The following is an 11513-nucleotide window of genomic DNA, read 5'->3' on the forward strand; positions in this document are numbered from 1 at the left end:
ACCTTAATCCAGAAGAAAGAAAGTTGAGTAAATGATGACAGAACACAAAATAAGATATTTTGAAGAAAGCTGAGAACCATTGACATCCATAGAAGAAAAAAATACTATGGAAGTCAATGGTGACAGGTTTTTATCAGCATTCTTCAAAATATCTTCTTATGTGTTTAACAGAAGAGAGAAACTCGAGTATATGACAGAATTGTCCTTTTTGTGGTGAACTACCACTTAAATAGGAGGACATTAAAATGATGAAACACGAATTTCCTACAACATCAAACACTAACTCACTTTCTCCGGTCTCTCTTCCGATCCATTATTATATCGTTTACAAATCAGCTTCGAAATTCCGCTAGATGCCTTGTGCACTTTCCCTCAGCAATAAAACACGCAAAACCAAATGTCAGTGTATATTATAAAGCCAGCAGTTCCTACCATAATACGGTGGCGTTGTTTTTTAGCTTTCCGTACGTTGTTGATGAAACGCCGGCCCATTTTCTTGGCGTACCACACGGACACAAACATCCTTGCGGAGCGCGGAACAACACCGGACTGAGACCGGAGACTGACACCGGAGCTCCTCACGACGAGCACGGGGAAACCGGAGGAGGAGAAAATGAAGAGGGGGAGGAGGAGGAGGGACACGCCTGCGCTTTACATCTGACACTGGCTGAATAAGACATTCACGCACGACGCATTTGATGGACGCAATCAAACAGAAGGCGAGGCTCTCCAAGCGCGTAAAGTTTATAACGCGACAGTGGTTCGTAATATCATGCACCGCGCATGGATGAAGTGACCGAATGCTTTATAAGCGGTATATTTGTGATATTATAATTGTAAGAATGGCGTCACAGTTGCTTCAGAACTATCATAGCAAATTTATCGAGAAACCGCGAACAGAGGAGAGGGCGCGAGACGATCCATTGGGTGAAGTCTAGAAGGGATACAGCTGCGGATACTTTTTGTGAGACTGTAATAAACAATAATAATTTTTTTACATTACTGTGAGGGATTAGGGTATACGCTTATAAAATATAATTTAATGGGTAATTTAATAAATAATTATCATTATAACTACTGTTTTTGCATTACTGTAAGAGGTAGGGTTGGGGTAGACGTTAAAAAAATACAATGTAATGGGTAATTCAATAAATAATATAATAATTATTGTAATAAATACAGTTTTTACATTACTCTGAAGGGTAGCCTTATGGTTGGGTATGGGTAAAATACAATTTAATGGGTAATTTAATAAGTAATATAAATATTAACTACTGTTTTTACATTACTGTGAGGGGTAGGTTTAGGGTAGACGCTAATAAAATACAATGTAATGGGTAATTTAATAAATAATATAAACAATTCTCATTATAATTACTGTTTTTACATTACTTTAAGTGGTAGGTTTAGGGTTCGGTTGGAGTAGACTCTAATAATATCCAATTTAATGGGTAATTTAATAAGTAATATAAATAATTCTCATCATAATCACTGTTTTTACATTACTGTGAGGGGTAGGTTTGGGTAGGGGTAGATGTTAATAAAATACAATTTAATGGGTAATTTAATAAGTAATATAAATAATTCTCATCATAATCACTGTTTTTACATTACGGTGAAGGTTGGGGTGGGGTAGACGCTAATAAAATACAATGTAATGGGTAATTTAATAAATAATATAAACAATTCTTATTATAATTACTGTTTTTACATTACTGTGAGGAGTAAGTTTGGGTAGGGGTAGATGTTAATAAAATACAATTTAATGGGTAATTTAATAAGTAATATAAATAATTCTCATTATGACTACTGTTTTTGCATTACTGAAAGGGGTACGTTTAGGCTTGGATGGGTGCAGACTTTAATAATATACAATGTAATGGATGATTTAATAAATAATATTAAAAATTCTCATTATAATCACAGTTTTTACATTACTGTGAGGGGTAGGTTTGGGTAGGGGTAGATGTTAATAAAATACAATTTAATGGGTAATTTAATAAATAATATAACTAATTATCATAATAAATACCGTTTTTGTATTACTGTAAGAGGTAGGGTTGGATTTAGGTAGGGGTAGACCAGTGGTAGGGAACCTATGGCTCAGGAGCCACATGTGGCTCTTTCACCATAAATATGTGGCTCTCCAGCTGTCTCTCTTCAATAATATTTTAAAGTAAAAAAAATCATAACTAAAAATCAGTTTCCTATTGAAAATACAATTTGCAATTCCCTTTATATCACATTTTTACAGCAAAATAAATAAAAACTCAGTTTACAATAAATGGACATTTCAACTAATGCTCATGTGTGGCCCTGTGGTTTAACTTGAATTGTGGCACCAATTCATTCATGAGTGGCGAGGGCAAAAAGAAAAAAAAATCTATAAAAATTTGATTATTTTTGAGTTGTTCATGGACATAAATGAAGGTTTTGTTTTATAAATAAATAAACAAAATATATATATATTAAAAAAAGGTTTTGTTATTTATACACACCCCCAATGGCTCTTTAAAAAAATGCATTTGATAAAAAAAAATCTGAAATGGCTCTTTGCTGAAAAAAGGTTCCCGACCCCTGGGGTAGACTAATAAAGTAGAATTACTGGGTAATTTAATAAATAAATTTAACAATTCTCATTAAACTATTATACTATTTTTGCATTGCTGTAAAGAGTAGGTTTAGAGTTGGCTAGGGGGAGACATTAATAAAATCCAATTTAATGGGTAATTTAATAAATAATATAAATAATTATCATTATAACCACTGTTTATACATTACTGTGAGGGGTAGGGTTGGGGTAGACACTAATAAAATACAATGTAATGGGTAATTTAATACATAATATGTATAAATGATATATAAATGTGTGTGTATATATATTTTTAAAATATAATAATTATATATTTTAAAATATAATATAATTAAAGTGTAATTGTATGAATAATTTACATTTACATTTACATTTAGTCATTTAGCAGACGCTTTTATCCAAAGCGACTTACAAATGAGGACTAGGAAGCAATTTACACAACTATAAGAGCAGCAGTGAATAAGTGCTATAGACAAGTTTCAGGTGTGTAAAGTCTAAGAAGCAAAGCAATACACAACCAGCTGAAAACAAGACTAAGTGTTCTCTAACCATACACAGCAACTGAAAACAAGTCTAAATGTACTGACACTGTGTTGCTCTCGATGCTAAAGTGCTTCTCCCTAATTGCAATAGTTATTTATTAAAATATGGACTTTGGATACATTGCTAATGTTATATTTCCTTATCATAGATATTTCTTTTAAAAAAAGAGAGATAATACCAAAGATTACTTTTTTCTTATTTCGTTTTTGTGACCCTTCTGCCCGAATCACAGTTACACCTTAATCACGTCCTTCTTTTAAGGCATTTACATTTTGACTTTTCAGTGTGTGCTGAATCTCATTTTGGGGTCTTTTAATTTGTGAAAGTAAATCTGCCCTAAAGGGGACCTATTATGCAAAAATATAAGCAGCAGTGTGTGTATATAACCAGCTTCTAATGGTAAAAATGTATCTCCTCTACCCCGCCCCCTGCATCCCCCCCTCCTCATTAGCATAGAAACAGGGGCGCCACTAGGGGGAGGGGTTAGGGCGATTCTAAGGGCTCCCGCCATTTTGGGGCAACCAGAGTTGTTAACCCTAGCATACGATGTCAGTATTGTTTTTAAATCTGCCACTATGCTGACACACAGGCATTTGTAGCTCCCGCCCTCTTTTGAAAAGAGCATGATCTCATTTGCATTTAAAGTGACAGTCACCAAAATGCCACAATTCGGATCAAAGCCTGAAAGAGTCAGTTTTAAAGAGTTATAAATCATTATTTGTGGTGCATTTTGAGCTGAAACTTCCCATACACACTCTAGGGACATAAGAGATTTATCTTATATCTCATAAAAGGGGGCATAATAGGTCTCCTTCAATATAAGTATTATTAATTTAATGCTTTTTCACTTTCACCTACAGTCAATGGGGAGCTTTGAGCTGCATGCATAACATTATTTAAGACCCCCAAAAATGATAGTAACATTTTAATAATAAATGCTAAAATCATCCTTGCAGTACTTTATTAAACCATCGGCATACAGGATACCACCACAACACATCCTACAATATACCCAGCAATACTCTGTAGTGTATTTCCGGTTCATTTGCAGAGTGAGTGTGTGTGTGTGACACAGGGGAGTGCTGAGTCTGCAGATCTACTGGAGCTATACTGCACTCCAGAGCATTGCAGATCCTCACAGCACTTCATATTCACCACTGAAGAGACTTCCAGCATTCCAGAATTAATCCGGCTGCACAACAGCGATGTCCTTTGGGAAATAAGACCTATGATAATGGCCCGCTTTAAACTGCCTTGCCTTATACATAAATATTGCTTAAAGGTTGAGCTGAAGGAGAGGCAGAAGAGCTTGCAGAGTACAGCGCGTCGTTTTATTCTGCATCTCTGACAGATGTACAATCAATGCTTATGCATGATGACGGCAGAGTCAGAGGTTAATGGATTACAGAGGTAAATACAGGGAAAGATCACAATAAAACAACGAGATTTGAAATTGAAAAGCGCTTCGTGTCAATTAAAATAAAAAAAGGAAAGAGTATGCTGCATGCTGTCAGAGCGGGGGGAAAATGACTTTGGATGAATTAAAAAATACTTCATCCTTTGTGAAGTTTATTGTTTTTTATCATAATAACAGTTATGTTTTGGTTGCAAAATTAATAGAAAAAAAACATTTGACTCTTATTTTAAACATGATTTCATTTAAAACACAGCCGAAAAGCATTAAATCCAACCCATTCTGAAAACGTACCGCTATATACATTTCTGGAGAGCACCAAATACAGTATATGGAGTCAGTCTAGGGCAGGGATGGGCAAACTCAATCCTGGAGGGCCGGTGTCCCTGCATAGTTTTGCACAAACCCTAATCAAACACACCTGCTTGTAGCTTTCTAGTGATCTTGAAGACACTAATTAGGGTGTTCAGGTGTGTTTGATTAGTGTTGGAGCAAAACTCTGCAGGGACACCGGCCCTCGAGGATCAAGTTTGCCCATGCCTGGTCTAGGGCCATATATACTTACAAAATAAAAGAAAGTTTTGCAAACAAAAACAAAGTATTGAGCAAAAATAAATAAATAAATGCAAATCTCCAAAAATAATCGCAAAGTAAAATATGATTTTTGAGAAATTAAATGTATTTATTTTATATATATATATATATATATATATATATATATATATATATATATATATATATATATATATATATATATATATAATTATTAGAATATGCAAAAGGTACACAAATTGGGATCATACAAATACAAATAAAATGAAACATCAACAAAACAACAAAAAACAAAAGCAACAACAATACAATCAGGTACTGGCAGGTGCGTGTGTGTATATGTGCGCGTTTGTGTATGTATGTGTGTGTGCGTGCATGTAAAGGTAACTTGGTGGACAGGTCAGAGTACATACATAAGGGACAATAACAGTCAATAAATGAAGCAAGAATCACAGATATAAATAAAACAGATAGAAAAAAAACAGTAAGTGGTAAGGAGTGACAACAATGCTAGTAATGTATGATAGTGACAGTAAAAAGAAAGAAAGGACAACAGTAATAATAACTCACAACAACAATAATAATAAATCACGAGTACTACACCAACTACTACTACAGAAAGTTACTAATATTACAACTACTACTGCTACTACAGCCACAACCATGACTATTACTACTACTACTACAATGTCTACTACTACTGATACTACTACAATGTCTACTACTACTGATACTACTACAATGACTACTACTGATACTACTACAGTGTCTACTAAAACTGATACAACTACTACAACATCTACTACTACTGATACTACTACAACAACGTCTACTACTACTGATACTACTACAGCGGCAGTCTACTACAACTGATAGTACTACTGCCTCTACTACAACTGATACTACTACAACAACACCTACTACTACTGATACTACAACAACAACACCTACTACTACTGATACTTCTACAACAACACTTACTACTACTGATACTACCACAACAACAACATCTATTACTACTGATACTACTACAGTGTCTACTACTACTGATACTACTACAACAACACTTACTACTACTGATACTACCACAACAACAACATCTATTACTACTGATACTACTACAGTGTCTACTACTACTGATACTACTACAACAATGACTACTACTAATACTACAATAACAACATCTACTACTACTGATACTACTACAGTGTCTACTACTACTGATACTACTACAACAATGACTACTACTACTAATACTACAACAACAACAACATCTACTACTACTGATACTACTACAGTGTCTACTACTACTGATACTACTACAACAATGACTACTACTACTGATACTACTACAACAACATCTACTACTACTGATACTACTACAACAATGACTACTACTACTAATACTACAACAACAACATCTACTACTACTGATACTACTACAACGATCATTGCTACTACAACATCTACAACATCTACTACTTCTGATACTACTACACCTACCATGACTACTACTACACCTTTACTACTTCTGATACCACTATACCAACGATATCTACAACTACAGAAACTACTACAACTACTACTTCAACAATCCCAACTACAATCGTTACTACCACAATGACTACTACTACTAGAAATACTTGTAATAATGATAATGAGGAGATAACAGGAGGACAAGTCATAACAGTAATAATAATAATGGTAACAAAAGTAATAGAAATACTGATAATAGTGAGGAGGAGAAGGGAGGTTGGGAAATCAGGAAGAGGACAAATAATAATAATAATAATAATAATAATAATAATAATAATAAATAATAATAAATAATAAAATTAAATTTTGCTAACAAAAATAAAGAACTGCTAAGGGAAAATTAAGTTTTGAGAAATAAAAATGCTACTTGCAAACAAAAAAGAAAGAACTGCAAATAAAAATCAAGCAGTGCAAAAAAAAAAAACTAAAATATTTGCGATAAAAAAACTATATATATTTGCAAAACTATTTTTATAGCATTGGCTTTACAAAACCAAATGATACAGGGGAATTTGGGCGTTTACGGTGAGGTGAGTAATCGAGTGCCCCTGCAATCGAGTTCGGTTAGGACCCCAATGGAACGTCTGCGTTGCATACCTGATCAAAAGTGCGTTTTAAAGTCTATTCCCAGTCCTGAAATTTTAACAAGACTTATCATATTAGTAGCATTATTATCGGTAACTACAAGCTAAAGACACGCATCGTTAAAATAATTTACACATTTTTAAACATTTAACGATGTCTTTTTAAAGTTTTTATGTATTTATATGTAACATTACTCTATGTATTGCTACCACTTTATTTTTTAATACATTTTCACATTGTCATTATGGAGTATTGTGTTCAGAATGTTGAGGAAACAAATTAATTTAATCCATTTTGTAATAAGGCTGTAACATTAAAAATGTGGAAAAAGTGAAGTGCCATGAATACTTTCTGGATTCACCGTATGGGCTGAATTGATACAAATTCAATTTAGAGATGTTCAACTTAATTTGTTCGTTTAAATCCAGCCCATATAAATTGTTTGCAACCACTTACCTTAAAGAAATTAAGTAAATCCAACGAATCATATTGTTTTTCAGTGTAACTGGATGTCAGCTCAAGAATTAAATCGGCGTGCATAATGAGACCATGCCACAATAATCACTGTAAACCTGCATGCCAGCTGAACGTCATTAACCTCAGGAAGCGCAAATATCCCACAATGCTTTTCACCACAGAAGTATGTGTGTGTGCACAAGTGTTATGTAACACACTCCAAGTTGACAGGCTCACCTAAATGAGAAATGCACTCTCTTCTTCCCCTTTTCTTTATCTCAGTCCTTCTCTCTGCCTCTATTTCCACCCACTCTCTCTCTCTCTCTCCCGTTTGGATCCCCCAGACCATTTGTCTCAGCAAAAGTCTGTTCAGTAATTACCTTAGAGCTGCAGGGACAACTTTAAACATTCATTAGTGAGCTAGAACCTTTGAATAGACATCCAAAGCCTCACACTCACACGGCAGGATTTATTTATATATATATTTTCAAGAAGTAGTGGAGAAAAAAAATGCTAAATATGTAGAGAGTGTGGCAAGTGCAGAGCCTAGAGGAGCGCACTGTAGCAAAAGGTAATCACATCAAATCCAAACACACACATAAAGCGTTTTGCTCAAGCTGCGCTGGGCGATGAGAATGAGCACACACCAACACACACATACAAGCACACCGCACCATAGAATGTCCCTATAGCTGTCATGGGATGGTGAGCACAAAAATAAATAACTAAATAAATAATAGTTTTAGTCCCTTTATTAATCTGGGGTCACCACAGCGGAATGAACCGCCAACTTATGCAGCATATGTTTTATGCAGCGGATGCCCTTCCAGTCTTTGGACTTGTGGGGGAAAACAGAGCACCCGGAGGAAACCCACGTGAATATGGGGAGAACATGCAAACTCCACACAGAAATGCCAACTGACCCAGCTGAGGCTTGAACCAGCGACCTTCTTGCTGTGAGGCGAACGTGCTACCCACTGTGCCACCGTGCAGCCATAATAATAATAATAAAAAGATAGCTGCATATCAGTATTGTCTGAAGAAAGTGCGAGACTTTGCAAAACTGGCTTAATGTTTGGATATTTAGAGTGATTGCTATGGCATTATTATGCAGTTGCTAAGGTATTCCGAGTGGTTGCTAGGTTGTTTAGGAGGTTGTTCAGTCCAGTAATATGGATGATTTCATATTATATAGCATGTTTTGGAAACAATTTACAATAAGACTTAATTTGATAATATTATGTTAGTTAACATGAATTATAAATATACACTCACCGGCCACTTTATTAGGTACACCTTACTAGTACCGGGTTGGACCCCCTTTTGCACTCAGAACTGCCTTAATCCATCATGGCATAGATTCAACAAGTTACAGGAAATATTCCTCAGAGATTTTGCTCCTTATTGATATGATAGCATCATGCAGTTGCTGCAGATTTGTCGGCTGCACATCCATGATGCGAATCTCCCGTTCCACCACATCCCAAAGGTGCTCTATTGGATTGAGATGTGGAAACTGTGGAGGCCATTTGAGTACAGTGAACTCATTGTCATGTTCAAGAAACCAGTCTGAGATGATTCGAGCTTTATGACATGGTGTGTTATCCTGCTGGAAGTAGCCATCAGAGGATGGGTACACTGTGATCATAAAGGGATAGACATGGTCAGCAACACTACTCAGGTAGGCTGTGGTGTTGACACGATGCTTAATTGGTACTAATGGGCTCAAAGTGTGCAAAGAAAATATCCCCCACACCATTACACCACCACCACCAGCCTGAACCGTTGATACAAGGCAGGATGGATCCATGCTTTCATGGTGTTGAAGCCAAATTCTGACCCGACCATCCGAATGTTGCAGCAGAAATCGAGACTCATCAGTCCAGGTTACGCTTTTCCAATCTTCTATTGGCCAATTTTGGTGAGCCTGTGTGAATTGTATGTGGTAATATGTAACTTTAAGCTATAAAATTGATCCTTAAGGTAATAATATATCATATCAGCCTGTGTGAATTGTAGCCTCAGTTTCCTGTTCTTAGCTGACAGGAGTGGCACCCGGTGTGGTCTTCTGCTGCTGTAGCCCATCTGCCTCAAGGTTGGACGTGTTGTGTGTTCAGAGAAGCTCTTCAGCAGACCTCGGTTGTAATGAGTGCTTATTTGAGTTACTGTTGCCTTTCTATCAGCTGGAACCAGTCTGGCCATTCTCCTCTGACCTCTGGCATCAACAAGGCATTTGCGTTCACAGAACTACCGCTCACTGGATATTTTCGGACCATTCTCTGTAAACCCTAGAGATGGTTGTGCATGAAAATCCCAGTAGATCAGCAGTTTCTGAAATACTCAGACCAGCCCACCTGGCACAAACAACCATGCAACGTTTTTTCAACACATTTCTAAAAATAATAGTTTTAATAACTCATTTCTAATAACTGATTTATTTTATTTTTGCCATGATGACAGCACATAATATCTGACTAGATATTTTTCAAGATAGTAGTATTTGGCTTAAAGTGAAATTTAAAGGCTTAAGTAGGTTAATAAGGCAAGGTATTGGGCAAGGTATTGTATAATGATGGTTTATTCTGTTCGGCGAATAATATTGACCTTAAAATGGTTTTAAAAAATATTAAAAACTGTTTTTATTCTAGCCGAAATAAATCAAATAAGACTTTAAACAACTAACTAACTACAGTGTAGATCCTAATAAATACAATTGATAGTTATAGATAAATAAACTACATTAGAAGACTTTCTTAAATAGATATTTTAAAGCAAAACAAAAAACTACAAATTGCTAAAACTACAGTGAAACCGAACATATTACAAATAAATGCTAACTCATAAGAATAATTAAAATCTATATCCATACCGTTGAAGTCAGAATTATTCCCCCTCCTGTGAATTTTCTGTTTTAAATATTTCCCAAATGACGTTTAGCAGAGGAAGGAAATTTTCACAGTATTTCCTATAATTTTTTTTCTTCTGGAGAAAGTCTTATTTGTTTTATTTTGGCTAGAATAAAAGCAGTTTTAAATTTTTTAAAAACCATTTTAAGGACAAAATTATTAGCCCTCTATAGACTAATGGCCTAACTAACCTGATTAACCTGGTGAAGCCTTTAAATGTCACCTTAAGCAGAATACTAGTATCTTGACAAATATCTAGTCAGATATTATGTGCTGTCATCATGCCAAAGCTAAAATAAATCAGTTATTAGAAATGAGTTATAAAAACTATTATGTTTAAACAGGAATTGAAAATAAAATAAAGGGGGGGGGGCTTATAATTCTGACTTAAGTTGTAATACTAAATCTTTGTTATAATCAGGACCAAAAAAAGTTTGTTTAGTACTGTATTCTCTCAGCAATACATCCTCATTGATGCAAGCATTATGGAAATCAGTGTCCTCTCAGTGATCCCACTGGCACACAGACGGTCACGCTGGCACAGGCAAACTGATGCCCAGACTTACCATTTAGCCACCTGGACACACCATTAGTGACACACTTTTAAAGGGACACGCAAAGGTTACGGAAATTAAGGTGCACACACACTCCTAAACTATGGTAATGTCACTGTAACACCCTCCTTTAAAGACATTTTTCCTCATAAATCTTCAGATACAAGTCAACTTTCTCAGGGTTCCCACATTCAGTAAACCATTTCCCAGAATCTTTTTCAGATAATTCATGATGGGAGTTGGTCACAAATGGTAAAAGTGAGAAGCAAGAAACATGAGTCAATTTTTGCCCTTTTTAAAAATTCCTTTAGGTATTGACCATGCACTCAAAACAACATCATATTTAATAAAATATAAGCCTTACTTTAAATAAA

General features: G+C 35.3%; 1 protein-coding gene across 4 annotated transcripts in view; it reads right to left on the minus strand.

The window, feature by feature from the left end:
- LOC130229819 (disks large homolog 4) overlaps positions 1 to 11513 on the minus strand; it is a 275300-nt gene that overhangs the window by 99191 nt on the left and 164596 nt on the right. Inside the window, exon 1 of one of the 4 annotated variants that reach the window (XM_056458814.1) lies at positions 433 to 546. The exons of the other annotated variants lie outside the window; for them this stretch is intronic. Coding sequence (XP_056314789.1) covers positions 433 to 522 — 90 coding nt within the window. The 5' untranslated portion in view covers positions 523 to 546. Of the gene's footprint in view, positions 1 to 432; positions 547 to 11513 lie in introns of those variants that run through there. 4 annotated transcript variants of the gene reach the window in all.

This window comes from Danio aesculapii, chromosome 5, assembly GCF_903798145.1.
Source record: "Danio aesculapii chromosome 5, fDanAes4.1, whole genome shotgun sequence".
In the NCBI taxonomy this organism is placed as follows: domain Eukaryota; kingdom Metazoa; phylum Chordata; class Actinopteri; order Cypriniformes; family Danionidae; genus Danio; species Danio aesculapii.